The sequence below is a fragment of the Vulpes lagopus genome, chromosome 12, assembly GCF_018345385.1.
Source record: "Vulpes lagopus strain Blue_001 chromosome 12, ASM1834538v1, whole genome shotgun sequence".
In the NCBI taxonomy this organism is placed as follows: Eukaryota; Metazoa; Chordata; class Mammalia; order Carnivora; family Canidae; genus Vulpes; species Vulpes lagopus.
In genome coordinates, this window is record NC_054835.1 from 44,061,401 (window position 1) to 44,077,885 (window position 16,485).

Here is a 16,485-nt window from a genome sequence, read left to right on the forward strand (position 1 = left end):
CGCCTGTGCCCCCCACCTCCCTGCCGCAGCAGCTCTCCTACCTGACTGCAAGACAATCACCTGGGGCTGGGATTCTTTTCAAAATCCTAGTGCCAGAGCCTTCCCCAGGCTCATTAGAATCTCCCGGGGAGCCTTCCCAGCTGTTCCCAACGTGCAGTCTCGGCTGAGACCCAGCATCCCCAGATTCTCACTTGCTGTCTCTGGCTTCGACTCTCTACTAGGGTCTCCTGTGCACCCTGGATCTGATGACTGATTTTCCTTTTTCAGTCCTAACCCTGTCCATTCTCAGATGCCAAGTACCTGCCTCCTCCATCAGCTCATTCCCAGCCCAGGCCACCCCCTGTGTCCTGCAGCCCTGCCCTGACTTTCTCCCAGCCCTATCCTCGGGTGGGGAGGTGTTCAGACACAGAAACAAAGAACCAGCATTCCAAACACATTTAAAAAAAATAATAAACTACCCACTGCAGGTGTAAGTGATGTGAAGTTGACACCCTTTCATCCTGAAGAGGGCACATCAGTACAGTACAGTCCTTTTGTACCTAAAGAAGGAATGTCCATAGTTTTCACAACTTCATTCTGCTAAACCAGTGATCTGTCAAAGGGTCTCCTTCCTCTGGATTCAGCTGAAGGTCATCTTGAGATCTTTGGGTCCCCGTAGCCTCACACAGAACAAAAGAAGTGCTTTGTACTCTCAAATCGAAGAAAGGAAGAAACCCAAAACTCAGAAAAAGCTTTAAGCACAAAAGTGTGCATTGAGTTTTATTTATAACTGCAAAACAAAACAGTTTAAATGCCTAACAATAGAGAGGTAGTTAATGGTGGTGCCATACTATAAAATGTTACGTAGCCCATGAAAAATACCTTGAAAATTTTTTTGTAAATATAAACATTTGTAAATGTTATACGATGAGGTCAAAATTAATAGTGTAGAAATATTCAGGTTTTGCCTACTACTGATATAAAAAGTTCACAGAGAAAATGAAACTATGACAAATGCCAGCGGTGGCTCATAGAGGTTGCATGTTTTTCCCTTTCCTTCCAAATTTTCTACAGTGAAAACATTTCTAATCAGAAAAACATGGATAGGAATACATTGTAACTGGAAGTGTAATAGTAGGTGACAGTAAAGCAAAAAATAGAAGGGCATAAGAAGTCCCTGTGATTGAGAAGGGAAATTTTAATTTTTTAATTTTATTTTTTTAATTTTTTCAATTTTTAAAAAAAGATTATTTATTTGAGAGAGAGAGAGAAGGAGAGAAAATGTGAAACAGAGGGAGGGGCAGAGAGAGAAGCAAGCTGTTTGCTAAGCAGGGAGCCCAGTGCAGGACTCTTGATGCAGGGATAGATCTCAGACCCCATAACCCTGAGATCATGACCTGAGCTGAAACCAAGAGTCAGATGCTTAATCTACTGAACTACCCAAGCAGCCCAATAAGAGGAATTTTTAAATACCAGGAATTAAACTGTATGATCGAAGTTTTATCAGATGTTATGCCAAAAATCCATACAGTCTGTAAAGAAAAATACCGGGATCCCTGGGTGGGGCAGCGGTTTGGCGCCTGCCTTTGGCCCAGGGCGCGATCCTGTAGACCCGGGATCGAATCCCACGTCGGGCTCCCGGTGCATGGAGCCTGCTTCTCCCTCTGCCTATGTCTCTGCCTCTCTCTCTCTCTCACTGTGTGCCTATCATAAATAAATAAAATTAAAAAAAAAAATTTAAAAATAAAAATAAATAAAAAAATAAAGAAAAATACCTATAAATATAGGGAAAGAGCAGTTGCACTGGTCTGTTCCCTAACCTCAGTGTCAAGTACCAGAACCTGATTGTGTACGTATCACCAGCATTACCACTAATACTTGGGAATTAAAAGGAAGAACGCCTTTTCCATGTGCACTGGTAACAAACACCATATGTCCTGTGGAGGTGCCCTCAAATTGAATTTGGAAGGAATTCATCATTTTAAGTGCTTTGGTTATTTAAAAAAAAAAAAAAGTGAAATGGCTGCAGCGTAGCAATTATGTTTTTAGTGGAGGGGAAAAAAGAATGCAAAAAATAAGAATGCAGGGGTGGCTCAGTGGTTGAGCGTCTGGCCCCGGGCGCGATCGTGGGGTTATGGGATTGAGTCCCACATTGGGCTCCCTGCAGGGAGCCTGCTTCTCCCTCTGCCTATGTCTCTGCCTCTCTCTGTGTCTCTCATGAATAAATAAAAATCTTTTTTAAAAAATTGCAGAAGCAAAGGTAAAAGCAGAAATAAATTCAACAAACACAACCAGTGCAATAGGACATACAATAGCCCCCAAAGCTGGCTCCTTCCTCCTGTCCTTTGTTCATTCACTTGACATTTCTGGGGCATCTCTGAGTGCCAGGCTCTGTGCAGACAGTTCCTGTCCCTGAGCCTAGAGAAAAAGAGGCAAGAGGAGACAGGTTGGCCGGGGAAGGATATGCAGTGGAGAGCAGCCACCACCATGGAGGGTCCCCACACTGAGGGTCACCCGTGTTATAGACTGTCACCCACGATGTGAAGTGTCACCAACAAGTCAGAGAAGACAGGACAGACCTTTTTGGGACCATCATCGGTCTTTGCAAGGAGAGGCCCCTGCACAGAGTGCTAGGTACAAGGGCTGAATGAAGGCAGAGGGAAACTGCATCCTAGAGATGTCCAAACCAAAAGCAAAATAAAGCTAGAACAGGGGTGCCTGGGTGGCATCTGACTTCAGCTCAGGTCGTGATCTTGGGGTCCTAGGATGGAGCCCCGTGTTGGGCTCTTCGCTCAGCGGGGAGTCCACTTCTCCCTCTGCCCCTCCCCCTGCTCATGCTCGCTCTATCTCTCTCAAATAAATAAAATCTTTAAAAAAAAAAATCTAGAACTGGCACCAGCTGGGGTGGCCAGGGGACATGGATTTAGGCTGGAGTTTTATTCATTTACACAAGATTTTGAAAGGCAGGGCTGGTGAGGGCCCAGTGGGGTTGAGGCAACCGCTGAGCGCTCAGCAGCCCTCCTGTGGCTCAGTGGAGAGCACAGAGGGAAACCCGGGGTCCCAGGGGCCATCCAGGCTGGGAGACATGGAGCTCAGGTCAGAACTGGGCGGTGCTCGTGGCTGCCAAGGTTGAGAAAGTCACAGCCGGAGAAGGGCACAGGGGCCCAAACGTTGGGGGTGGCCTGGCTGGCTCTGAGAACATCCAGGCCAGTCGCTGGGTGATGCCAGGGCCCCGGGGAAGGGCAGGGCGGAAAGCAGCCAGGAGCCGGGACCCTCTGGAGCCTTGGGCTGCAATATTGCAGGCGGCCACAAGATGGCAACAGAGCGCTGCGTCTAGCTCCACGCTGGTGCGCTGAAGACTGTATTTTTAAAATTCATTATGTGTAGTAACAAAGTCCCAGTTCTCATTTTTAAAAGCACGCATGTAGAACATTTATGTGGAGTAAGTTAAGTCCGTTTGTACCTGGGACAGTCCGCTTCTCCTGGATCAGGGCCAAGGACTCAATGGAACCTGAGCTGAGGGGCCAGGCCCTGGATGGCACCAGGCTGGGACCCTCCCCCGGGACAGCCCTCTGGGCACCTTTCCCTGTGCACAGCGTCTGTATCTCTGATCAATCTGCTGTAAATACCATCATTTTAAAGATGCACCAGGTATACTGACCCTAGTGGAGCCAAGTTGGGCCCAGCAAGCACCAGGGCATGCTAGAGACAGGCCTTGCCAGGGACAGCTGGTGGACGCTGGGCCAGTCTGGGAGCTCTTAGGGGGAGAACTGAGCCATCGGGAGCACCTCAAGAGCTCTGAGCCCACACGGAATCAAATCAAGGCCGGGGGAGCGTTGGGGCCACTTCAGGTCCTCAAGGAAATAGACCAAACCAGAGTGGAGCTGCCTCACCCCAGCTTCTCCTCCCGGATCAAACCCTGACCGCAGGAATTTCTCCCTTGACTCTGAGTCCCCTGGATCAAAATTTGGAGCTTGGAAAACGTTGTTCCTTTGATGAGGATTTTCACTGTCTGCCCAGAGCCGAGGCTCAACATCATCCATGTTGCTCTAGCCGAGAAATTAAGTTTCAGGATTCTAGTTTCATAATGCCAACCCTTTTATCTCCCCTCTGTGAATCTAACACTCTGTAAAGAATGTTGACTTAAATTGCCAACTAACAGTAATTCAGGTCTGCTTTGTAAACATCCTTATGTCTGCTGCCAAAAACCACACACACAAAAAAACTTGCTGCCTTTTTTGTGGGATTGGAATGAGAAAAAGCCACATTAAAAAATTTCTACGTATGTTGCAGATCTTGTTGCTTAATGTCACTAAATTCATTTGATGACTTTCTTAAATGGATTAGTTCAGAAAACGAGGTTATGTTCCTTGCAAACCTGGTAAGTTTTCTTTGTCAGATATTTATGTTGCTCAACATGTTTCCCTTTTTGCCTTGGCTTCCAGGAAGCTCAGGGTTAAGTGTAATGACCAATCTAATTGTCATTCCCGATGACCTCTCCTTCTTTTACCATTATCCTTTTAACTTTGTTGTTTTAGTATTGTGTGTGTTTGCGTGTGTGTGTTTTCTCAGATTAAACTGCTCCAGTTCCTTGGTGAAAGCAGGCAAGTCAGCGTCTGGGACGCTGGTAGAAAGTAGTGATCTGGGCAGCCTGGGTGGCTCAGCGGTTTAGCGCCGCCTTTGGCCCAGGGTGTGATCCTGGAGACCTGGGATGGAGTCCCACGTCGGGCTCCCTGCATGGAGCCTGCTTCTCCCTCTGCCTCTCTCTCTCTCTCTGTCTCTCATGAATAAATAAATAAAATCTTAAAAAAAAAAAAAGAAAGAAAGAAAGAAAGAAAGTAGTGATCTCCACAGAAGGAGTTCAGGTCCCACTCCTTAAAATCTGAGGGTGGCATGAACTAAATCACAGACATTGTACAGAGGGGTGGTAGGAAGCCCCTGAGAAACAGTGTGAGAAAGCCTGGCCCACTTGCTGCTCCTGCTCAAGCCTGGATGGTGGTGAGGTCACTGCATCTCCTCACTGGCAGGAGAGAATTTCAGTGTTCACCAAGAGAGAGTGTTGTTTGTACTTGGTGTATGAGACACCCGGCTTGAGGACAGCTGGGGTGAGACTTTGTTGTCACAGAGTTAGCCTGCAGTTAATGCCACTGATCTGAGAAGGTTGCTGAACTCTCTGGGCCTCAAATAGCCTCCTCGTCACTAAATTGGGGGCATGGCAGATGAGGATGATGATGTGGAATTAGGTATTTACCCAGTTTCATTTGTTTGTTTGTTTTTAAAGATTTTATTTATTCATGAGAGACACAGAGAGAGGCAGAGACACAGGCAGAGGGAGAAGCAGGCTCTCCACGGGGAGCTCAATGCAAGACTCGATCCCAGAACCCTGGGATCACACCCTGAGCCAAAGGCAGACATTCAACCACTGAGCCACCCAGGTGTCCCTGAGCAGTGGTTTTTATATTTAAAAATCAGAGAAGAGAGGCGCCTGGGTGGCTCAGTCAGTGAAGCATCCGATTCTTGATTTCAGCTCAGGTCATGATCACAGGGTTGTGAGATCGAGCCCCACATTGGGCTCTTTCCATGCTGGGCATGGAGCCTGCTTTAAGATTCTCTATCTCTCTCAATCTCTCTCTCTCTCTTAAAAAAAATTAAAGAATAAAAACCAGAGAAGAAATGACAGAGTCTATAGAGATATAAGCATTTGTAGAAAAAAAAATACATCTACCAGTGAAAAGGAGGCAAAGGGCCAACCTTGTAATAATAATTTTAAAGATGCAGAATAAGCCAACAATGCAGTCCCATTTATTTTGTCAAAGAAGGCAAACCACGTCTTTAAATGCCCGATGCTGGTAGCCATGTGGTAAAATTGACTTTGTTGATGGTGTTCGCGGGGTAACTTAATCTGACCCTTTTAGAAAGCCACTTGGAAAATTGTATTGAGAATTTTTAGAGTATTTATAACTTTGACCCAGAAATTCTACTTCTGGGACTCTGCTATGAAAATAATTCACAGTATGGAAAGAACTTGCAGAAAGATGTTCATGGTGAGGCGGTTTCTATTATTTAAAATGAATATTGAAAAAATAAGTAAATAAAATAAAATAAATATTGGATCCCACAGATATCACAAAATATGACATATTATTTAAAACCATGTTCCTCATGACTGTAGGCAAGACAAATGCTTAGATGATGGTATTTGATAAAGATATGGAAGTGTAAAAAAAAAGATATGGAAGTGTATCTAAAAAATTACTACCATTTGTAGGTACATGATGGTAGTTTTATAGATATGTGACTTCAAGGGAACAAAACAAAATGTGATTGTGGTTGTGTTAGGGTGATAGGAAAAAAAATTTTTTTAAATATGGTTTTCAAAATCAATGTTATGTCACTTTTCCTTTTTTAAAATTTTATTTATTTGAAAGAAAGAGGGAGAGTGAGAGCATATGAGAAGGGGCAGAGGCAGAGGGAGAGGGAGAAGCAGACTCATCGCAGAGCACAGAGCCCCATATGGGGCTCAATCCCCAGGACCCTGGGATCATGACCTGAGCCGAAGGCAGACAACCCAGTAAGCCACCCAGGTGCCCCTGTTATATTATTTTTCTAATGAGAATTTTTTTTTAAACTATGTTTTTTTTTTAAAAGGAACATAAAAAAGGAATGAAAATGGTGGGGTAGGTGTATACTTAATGGGTACTTAGATCCAGACCAGTAAAATTGAGGAAAACAATGGGATGGGGTCCAAGACAGGATTACTTTGTTTTTATTTTGTCAGGCTAAGGACATCTAAAAATGATAACTATATATGCTATCTATGTAATTTAATAACTAATAATTTAATAAAGGAAAGGCCATTTTAACACCAAAAAGTAAAATGGAGGGGATCCCTGGGTGGTTCAGTGGTTTAGCTCCTGCCTTTGGCCCAGGGTGAGATCCTGGAGTCCCGGGATGGAGTCCCACATTGGGCTCCCTGCATGGAACCTGCTTCTCCCTCTGCCTGTGATTCTGCCTCTCTCTCTCTCTCTCTCTCTCTCTCTCTCTCTCTCTATCATAAATAAGTAAATAAATCTTAAAAAAAAAAAAAAAAAAAAAAAAAGTAGGGCAGCTCCGGGTGGCACAGCGGTTTAGCGCCACCTGCGGCCTGGGGTGTGATCCTGGAGACCTGGGATCGAGTCCCACATCGGGCTTCCTGCATGGGGCCTTCTTCTCCCTCTGCCTGTGTCTCTGCCTCTCTCTCTTTCTCTCTCTCTCTCTCTCTCTCTCTCTGAATAAATAAATAAATAAATCTTAAAAAAAAAAAGTAAAATGGACAAATTTTGCTATCTTGTCCTCATTTCATTTCGCAGAGGACCTGTAGCCCCTTGATGGCTGGCTCTGGCTCTTGGGTCAGAGTTTGGGACCCTTCTCCCCGCCATTGAGCCAGGCCAGAGCTCTGGGACCCTCCCCCACCCAAGCCCAGCCACAGCCACCCTGAGTCTTCTGAGTCTCCCGAGCAGTGGCCACCACCTGGTGTTCACGAAGGCCACAACGCAGGTGTTGGTGACATTTGCAGAATTTCAGGGAGCAGTGCCGGCTCTGAGTGGGGAACCCCAGTTGGTGGCTGTTCTCTGTGCTGAGCAGAAAGTCAGGCACTTTGTTTTCAAGCAGGGAGCTCGTGCTGGGAAGGGCACCTGGGTTAAGATGGCACCACTGCTCTAGCAGACAAGACATAGAATCTTCCCACTGCCCTTCTCCGTGCTCTGATGGTCTGGTATTTCAGTCTTTTTTTTGTTTTTTGTTTTTTAAGTTTTTTTTTTTTAATTTATTCATGAGAGACACACACGGGGAGGGGGGGCAGAGACACAGGCAGAGGGAGAAGCAGGCTCCATGCAGGGAACCCGACGTGGGACTCATTCCCGGACCCCGGGATCCCACCCTGAGCCACCCAGGCATCCCGGGGGTCTGGGATTTAAAACACAAAACCAAAATGTGCAGGTGATGATTCTTTCAGTGCCTCCCAGGCTTGAGGACCGCCACAGAGAGGTCTCGTGACGGTTCAGGCAGGCCTGGCAGGTGTGTGAATGAGGACACGGATGGGACCTTTTATTTATTTATTCATTTACATAATTGAGCACATTTCACTCCGTCCCAACCTGGTGGACACTCAGCTGCGGTTTACAGACCTCAGATGTGCTCTGGGGGGGCCGGGAGGGGGGCGATTCGCGTGATGCGAATTGCCTCCCCGAGGATGTGCTTTATCAACCCAGTGTTGTAGGGTGGCGCCCACCACCAGCCCCCCAGTTCTGGACGGCCTCCCTGGGGCAGCTCCCCTGGGAAGGTGTGACTCAGGCCTCCTGCCCTCAGCCTGGCGCCTCCTCTCCCCGCCCTGAAGCCACAAAGGGGAGTTTGTGAGTGCAGAGCGGATGGAGCTGGGTGTGGTGTGTCACTCATCCTTTTTTCTGGCTATCAAAGGTGCAGATAATTAATAAGAAGCTGGATCTTAGCAACGTCCAGTCCAAGTGTGGCTCAAAGGATAATATCAAACACGTGCCAGGAGGCGGCAGTGTGAGTACTTTCACACTTTCCCTGCGCCCTTCTTTGATTCTGGTTTGTAAGAAGTGGCATGAGTGTATATATTTGCGAGACATTGCAGAGAATAAACCATTCTCCGGTTCAGGGTCCAGCTGTGCCCCCAGTACCTGTAGCCCAGGCTCCCCCATAACTGTGCCCACTGTTCTCGGAGGAGCGTCCCAGCATCTGGGGGTGCCCGTGGCCTATGCAGGCTGCAGGGGCAGGATAGGGAAGATGACTGAGCCTCTCTCCGACCCAAAGCCAGAGGCCGGGTCCGCACCGCATAATACCCTGGTCGACGCCACCCGACGCCCCGCACGGGCTCCTGGAGGCCCCGTGGGAGGTTGGGCTGAAGGTGGCGGCACCCGGCACTGGGCTGTCACCTTCCCCGTCCGCAGGGCAGGCTCACTTTGACGGCTCTGTAGACGGCTCTGGCCCATCTGTTCTGATGAGCAGACACAAGGTCTACTGTCCTACGTCAGGGCAGCAAAGGTCCAGTCTCTGCCCACGTTTGTCTCCCGCGTTGGCAAGGGCTGAGCACATTCCTCGGCCTCGGCTCGGGGTAAAACCGGCCGCACCCGGCAGAGACATCGATGCCAGAGAGCCCACGCTGTGACCAGGGGGCCCTGCCTACAGCCGTTGGGAATTGACTAAGAAATCTTGCTGTGCACCCCTTTAAATTTGGCCTCCTCCCAATGTCTTGGGGACCCCCGGTGTCCCCAGCGGGTGCGAGCCTGAGATTTGGGGCTGGCATCCTCACTGCTCACCTACTGACCCCATCTCCTCTGCCGCCACCCTCCCAGAGGGGTAATCCTGGGGCTGGCTCCCCCTCTCCCCAGCCCCCTCCGGCTCCCCAGCCACATCCAAGCGGGAGGGTCGAGCCCGTCCGAGGCCCACCCCTGGGTCGGGGGACGGTTTCTGAGAGCAGGTGTCTCCACCTCTGGCTGGTGGTGGCAGGGCTAGCCCTGGGGGACTGGGGGCTCTGTCCCCAGAACACGCCCAGCCTGGGCCCCACCTCTGCGTCCAGCCCCAAGGGTTTATTCTCGCAATGTGCTGCTGCCCTGCCCCTGCCGCTGAGCCCTCTGGTCCCCGGGAAGGAGCAACGTGTGCTTCCCCCGCGGCTGCTGCATGGCGCTCCAGTCACGCTTCCTCACCAGTGTCTGCTCAGCGTCCCCTGTGTGTCCCCAGTCCCTGCCCTCCTGTCCCGCTGCTGCTGCCACCGGGAGGAAAGAGCAGGTGCGTTCACCCCCGTGGGCTCCAGGCCCAGTGCTGGCTGCTGTTGCAGCTCTGACTCCGGGTGCTCTGGTGTCACTGCAGACCTGGCTCTGGCCAGAGGGAAGGCCACGTGCTCTCTGGTTTAACTCCGGTCTGGCGGGCTGGTGGAGGTTGGAGGGGAGGCCTCGGCTGCGCAGTCCGGGGGCCGCAGGCAGCTCCTTCGGGCGTGAGCTGGGCGCAGACTGTGCGCTCCCACTGCTGCTGCCAGGGCCCAGGACATCAGGGGACTTCCTCGGGGGCACGTCCTGTCTGTCTTGCACTCTGCCCTTCAACGGCTAGCCTCTCTGACCTGGCGAAGAGCCACAGGGTTTCTCAGGCTGGCCCTGAGCATTGTCCTTGGCGAGTGGCCACTGCAGGTTTGCAGTAGGAGCCTTCGCAGAAAGCTCCTCTCCTGGTGGAAGGTGGTGGGGTTCCAAGCACCCGCGTGATGTCAGCTTCAGGCGTCTTGGGGGCTCCGGACCCCTGGCCTGGGCCACAGCCTCTGGTGTGTGTCTCTGCCTTCCCTAGCCTGGTGGTGACTCCCCCGCAGGCCGACTGAGCTCCTCCTTGTCCATCTTGGGACACTCCCCACCTCGTGGCTGGCTCTGGGCTCCACTCCAGGGCCTGGCCCCCTCCCTCCCCCAGCCTCCAGGCCGCCTGACCTCCCCGGCCTGGCTCCTACCCTCAGGCCATCCTTTTCCCTCTGCCTTCCCACATTCCTTCCTCCTCCACACCCTGTTACCTCATCCAGGCTTGGGGCGGAGAAGGAAGCCTGGGTTACATTACTTCCCTCTGGCTCATCCCAGGAGGGGCTCCTCGGCTGGGTGCCTGGCCCAGAGCGCGCTTTCTCGCAGACCTGACTCCCAGAGTCCTTCTTTCCCCACCTGCTCACCCTCACGGGGCGAAGGCTGCCTCCCCTGTGCACTCCCCTCGCCTCACCCCACACACCCAGGCCATTGCCTGTCGCCCTCAATCAACTGTCCATCAATAAACAAATGCCAGCATGATTTTAATTAATGAAAATCATCTGGAACTGTTCCAGATGATTTTGACAGAAGTAGATCTCCCTCCTTTTTTTCTGGTTCTCTGGCTCCAGGCCATCTCTCTCCTGGGTAACTCCTGGGCAGGGAGTGGTGACTGGCCTCTTGTTCCCACAGGTGGCCCCACAGGTGGCTGCTGGAGGCTCTGGGAAGGGTCCCTTGGTGACCATCCAGGGACCCCCCCCCCAGCCATGGCTTTGTAGAGAATTCCTCCAGAAAACCCATCTGCCGATGGGGGCACTGGCATTGGTGGCATTGGTGGGCCGCGCGGGGACTGTCACTCCTCTCTGGAGGGTGGGCGGCGTGGCCAAGCCCCGTGCTGGTTCTGGGGAGCCTCCCCTCCCTGTGTGTGTCCGTGTGCTCCCACTCGCCAGACTGACCCACGGGTTCCATCTCCTCCTGTCGCTTTGCTCCTGGGGCTAAAGAACTGAAATGTCCAGGACACTGTGTGTCCAGGCGCCAGCTGGCTCCTGCCTCCGAGCTGCCAGAGTGCTCGGGGCCCTGCTCGCTGACTGCCACTCTCGCCGCGGAGCGGGGCTTTGCGAGGCTCCCCGGGGAGCAGGTGCAGCCACCGTCGGCTGCTCCCTCGGGGCCCAGCCACCAGCAGACACAGCTTCCTGGCTTTTCCAACGAGGTTTCCAGAATGTCGCACAAACTGATCGCGTGGTCCCTTTCTTTCTTGTGTCCGCTGAGTGTGATGTCCGTTCCATGTCGGGGAAGGCGTGGCTCTTTGCAACCAGTGGGTGGGCCCTGCCCAATGACAGACTCTCTGCTCCCCCCGGGGGACGCACGGAGGGCACGCCAGCTCCCCAGTTACTTCGTGAGGCCCCCGCTGCCCCGGGCAGGGCCGGTGCAAGCCCAAGCCGGGTTTCCCACGGTGCGGAGGGCGTGCTCCTCGGGCGACAGGAAGCCGTCCGAGGGCCGGAGCTGCACAGCTGCTTCTCGCACCGGGACGCCCACGATGAAATCATCCTATTTTGTTCTTTGTCTCCCGCTCGTCTTCTCTCACGTCCAGGTGCAAATAGTGTACAAACCAGTGGATCTGAGCAAGGTGACCTCCAAGTGCGGCTCATTAGGCAACATCCATCATAAGCCAGGTAGGCCTTGCAGAAGGCGGGGAGGCGGGGGGGCGGCACGGGGACTGGGCCGGGTGGGGGGTGCCTTCTACTAAGGTGGCTGGGAAGGATCTAGGGGGCCGGCTGATGAGGGGAGCATCGCAGGGGGAGCTTGCCGGCCCTGGGACGGGCGGCTGCCCTGTCTCCTCCCGAGCGGGCGCTGCTCCGGGCCCTGAACTCATGGTTCTCCGGGCGGGTGCATGTGGGGAGGGCCCGATCTGGCTCCCGAGGCTGGCTGGGGACTGTTCCGGTTTGGCCCACAGCCAACATGGGAGACGCCTCACCAACTGCACCAGCCGTTGCCAGGCTCCTGCTGTGACTCTGTTTCAGCAGAAAATGCCATTGGAGCTCTGCCCTGCTTACCTCTCTCCTCCCCACCCCGCACCCCGAGGAGACCCGAGCTACCTGCAGGCCTCCCGGTGGTGATGGCAGTGTTCTAGACCTGCTCTGTCCCGTATGGTGGCTGCCACCTCCACGTGGCTGTTGAGCACTGGAAATGTGGCCAGTGCAGGTGACGAAATGAACTACTTTCATTTAATGGAAAGTTGTGGGGCTGGTGGGGCCGGTGGCTACCATGATCCCCCAGCGCTGATCGAGACCAACGCCCCCTGCCCCCGGGAGTCCCGAGCAGCGACTTCTGCCCGAAGCCTGGTTCAGAGCAGAAGCGTCCCGGGGGGCGGAGGCGGGCGACAAGGCAGGTAGAAACGGAAGCCGGGGATGGGTGTCATCATGTTCTGGCTTCCCTGGGACACGTCGTGGGAGTCTTTAGTCTCTCCCAGTCTCTCTCTCATCCCTCGCCTGGTGCCACCATCCTATCTACTGTGCCGTGAACAGCTTTCTTGGGGAGCTTTGTCCTTTCTCCAGAAAGGAATGCTGTCGGTCTCTTCCTCGAACTGTGTCCCCCGCACTGGGCGCACTGGGCGCGGCACCCGGTGTCTGTGGAGGGAGGAGGGTCAGGGCCCTTCCTTGATTGCGGTGCATTTTGCCATTTAGCTTCATCCTGAGATCTTGCAGGGCTGTGGCTTGCAGGAGGTTGACGCAGAAAGACTTCCCTCTTTGGAAGCCAATCAGTTTAGAGTGTGGAAGGGTTCCTCTTGGACTGAGCTGTGCATTAACGAAGGAGGAAGAATTTGTCGAGCAAATATTTGACACCCAGCTTGATTAGAGGGGCGGAGCAAACTGCCGTCAGGCCCTCTGCAAGGTCTTACTTGTGCCCAGAACACCTTCCAGTGAAGGGCTGGGTCTCCCTGGCATCACCGGCTCCGCCCTCCCTCAAGGCGCCCTGCGTGCGTTGTGTTTCAGGAGGCGGTCAGGTGGAAGTCAAATCTGAGAAGCTGGACTTCAAGGACAGAGTCCAGTCGAAGATCGGGTCCCTGGACAACATCACCCACGTCCCTGGCGGAGGGAATAAAAAGGTAAAGGGGGCGGGGAGGCAGCTGCGTGGCTGTGGCTGTGAATGGAGCGGGGTGGATGGTCTGGAGCAGCGTTCCCGGGAAGGAAAGCTCAGGGGCCTGCGTTGATCAGCTTGATGTGGATTCTCAGCAACCAGGCCCGTGAGTCTTGACCTTCGCTGCACGTTGCAGACACTTGGGAATTTTACCAGATTTGGTGCCCCTCCCCCACCCCACCCCAGAGATTCTTACTGGTCTCAGGTGCCACCTGGGCACCTGGAGTTTCTTTCCCCTTTTTAAAAAAATTTAAATTTGATTTGCCAACATGTAACACCCAGTGCTCATCCTATCACGTGCCCTCCTTGATGCCTGTCACCCAGTCACCCCATCTCCCCACCCCCTCCCCTCCAGCGACCCTTTGTTTCCCAGAGTCAGGAGTCTCTCATTGTTTGTCTCCCTCTCTAATTTTTCCCCACTCGGTTTCTCTCCTTTCCGTTATGGTCCCTCTGACTATTTCCTGTATTCCCCACATGAGTGAGACCATATGATAATTGTCTTTCTCCGACTGACTTATTTCCCTCAGCATAATACCCTCCAGCACCCTGGGCTTCTAAAGCCCCCAGCTTCCAGGCCCTTAAGGTGAGAGTCACTGTCCTCGGTGATAGCAGGATGGCCCTGTGGTTGGCAAGCGTCCACAAAAGGAAGCAGCCAGCCCCAAGGGCAGCCCCAGTGCACCACGGACAAGTCATGGGAACCTAACCTGATTTTCTAAATGGGTCACTAGGCAGTTAGAGCAAAACAGTGACGATGAAATTCAGGTTCCTGCAGAACCCCTGCCTGTCTGGCGCGGAAATGTCCTTGGGGAGGCTGCCAGCCGGTTGAGGCCCTGGGCCATCCCTGCAGGTTCTGGAGTCTCCCAGGGTCTCACCCTGTGATCCTGAGGGAGGGGGACATGAGTGCACGGGTGGCCCTGAGCAAGCTCCCTCTGGGCGCATCACAGGATGTGGGCTGGTGGCCGCACTTCTCTTTTGCAGAAATGCAGCCAAAGTGCCCCCAGGAGGGTTCACAGCAGCCGTGAAATTCTGGAAGTGGCTCATTTTTCAGTTTGCGGTGCCTCCCAGCAGCCGACAGAGCAGGAGTGGAAGGAGAAGGAGTACTCTCTAGCTTCCCAGAATGGGCACGGGCTCTGGGACCCAGCCCAGCAGGAGAAAGGGTGCTGCCCCAGGTGGCCCAGCTGGTTGGAGGTGGCAGCTGTCACCCCTGCTGGGCGGGGCCAGGAAGCCCCAGGGCTTGCAAGTCACCACACCTCCGGCACATGCTGCCGGCTCTTCGCCTGGCCTCCTTCTCAACAGACACACCCCGTGTTGGGTTTGAGGTGAAAGCCCAATGGTGCAGTTTGGGAGATGCACTTGCTGGGTTGGTCTTACAGCAGAGGCTGCAAACTCAGGCCCGGGGACAGACCTGACCCCCAGCCGAGCTCCCCGACAGCTGTGGGCTGGGGTGGAGGACAAGGTACGGGGCTGTGGATGGCCTTGCGACAGTGCCCATGCGGCCCCTCGACCCCAAGGTGGACCTGAAGTGGTTCCACAGAATCAGCTTCCAAGGTGCGGGAATATTTCTCAGCGTCTGGGTCCCTTGTCAGAGAGGGCCCAAGAGGCTGCGTGCCTCGAGGGAAGTGGGGAAGGGCCCAGTTCTCTGGGACTGTGGAGAAGGTTCTCTGCAAAGGCCCAGCTGCTCTGCTAGCTTCTGTCACCTGCCCCTCCCTGGTTTAAGGCCTCAGCATTGGTGACTTCCTGGGTGAGGGAAGGTCTCCGCCCATCTCTAGAAGCTTCTATGTCCTGAACAAAGCTTTGGGCTTGACTCGCTTGGAGGTGTGATCCTGGGCAGGATGGGCAAGAGCTCTCAGCTCATCCTTCCACAGCAAAATGGACAGAACTATCCACACGCCAGGGTGGTGGGGAGATCCAAACGAGACCATGTTCTGGAGGGTTCCTGGTATTCTGTAGCTGTCTAAGAATGTTAGGCCTGAGTGTGAACTTCTATTTTATTATTTTTTAAAAGATTTTATTTATTTATTCATGAGAGACATGAGAGACACACGAGAGAGAGAGAGAGAGAGAGAGAGAGAGAGAGAGAGAGAGACAGGCAGAGGGAGAAGCAGGCTCCACGCAGGGAGCTGGATGTGGGGACTCCAAGCTTGATCCTGGGACTCCAAGATCACGTCCTGGGCTGAAGGCGGCGCTAAACCGCTGAGCCACCCGGGCTGCCCGCTGAACCTCCATTTTAACTCCCCTCTGTGCTGGCTCACCCTGCCCACCCCTCAAAGGCACTGTCCTGATCCCAGAGCGCCCCTCGTATTCATCCCCCCACTTCCTGATGTGTGGAGCAATGGAGCACGGGACCCCTGCTGCCTGAGCTCCTTCCAGTTTGGGAGATTTGGGGACATTCCCAGGACCTCTTAAGAACAAAGCTTTTACAAGACACTAACATTAATGTTCTTATCAAAGCTTACATCCCAACGGCCTTTCAAATACAGCGATATGGCGAGGTTCTTTTTGCAAAGCAATGAACCAAAATGGACAGAATAAGCGTAGAGCTTAAATGGGAGCCTTGGCTTCTCTCCACCCACATCCAAGCCCCCTGCAACAGGGCCTCCTTACCCAGGCCCACGGACTCCTGATGTCGCGTGGAAGACCCGTGGGTGGTGAGCACACGTGTAAACATTTTCCTGGCTTCCCCAGACGCGCAGCGGGCCCAGGGCTGCGTGCGCCACCTGGGGGCTCATCAGGAATTGTTATGAGCTGCTCACGCCTCTGGCAAATGCTCCCCGAGTGTCCCGGGCATCCGTGGAGCCAAGACCTCCGGACCCCTGATTATGTCATCACTTCTCTACTGGAGAAAGGACTTGATCACGTCAGGATTTCTAGCGCGCCTGCCGGGCGGCGCACAGTCGCTGCCACCTCCAGTCCCCGGGCAGCGGCCGGGGGAGGAACGCGTGGGCTCCTGGCTGGCGCGCAGCCACTCGGGGGATGGCCCTTCCTCTTCTCCGGCATCTCCTCCACGCTTCAGCGTGAAATGATGCACACACGAGGTTATTCATTCAGACATGGTGATAGCGTGTTTGTGATAGCGAAAGACGGGGACCGCGGGCGT

At 53.2% G+C, this 16,485-nt stretch overlaps 1 protein-coding gene across 14 annotated transcripts in view; it reads left to right on the forward strand.

Annotated features, from left to right (window-relative positions):
- Positions 1-16,485, forward strand: part of MAPT (microtubule associated protein tau) — a 105,551-nt gene that overhangs the window by 84,984 nt on the left and 4,082 nt on the right. For 10 of the 14 annotated variants that reach the window (XM_041724686.1, XM_041724690.1, XM_041724688.1 and 7 more), the window contains 3 exons: positions 8,434-8,526; positions 11,842-11,923; positions 13,244-13,356. In XM_041724686.1, the coding sequence (XP_041580620.1) occupies positions 8,434-8,526; positions 11,842-11,923; positions 13,244-13,356 (288 nt within the window). The remainder of the gene's footprint in view (positions 1-8,433; positions 8,527-11,841; positions 11,924-13,243; positions 13,357-16,485) is intronic. The other 4 variants (XM_041724687.1, XM_041724697.1, XM_041724699.1 and 1 more) reach the window with 1 other exon arrangement.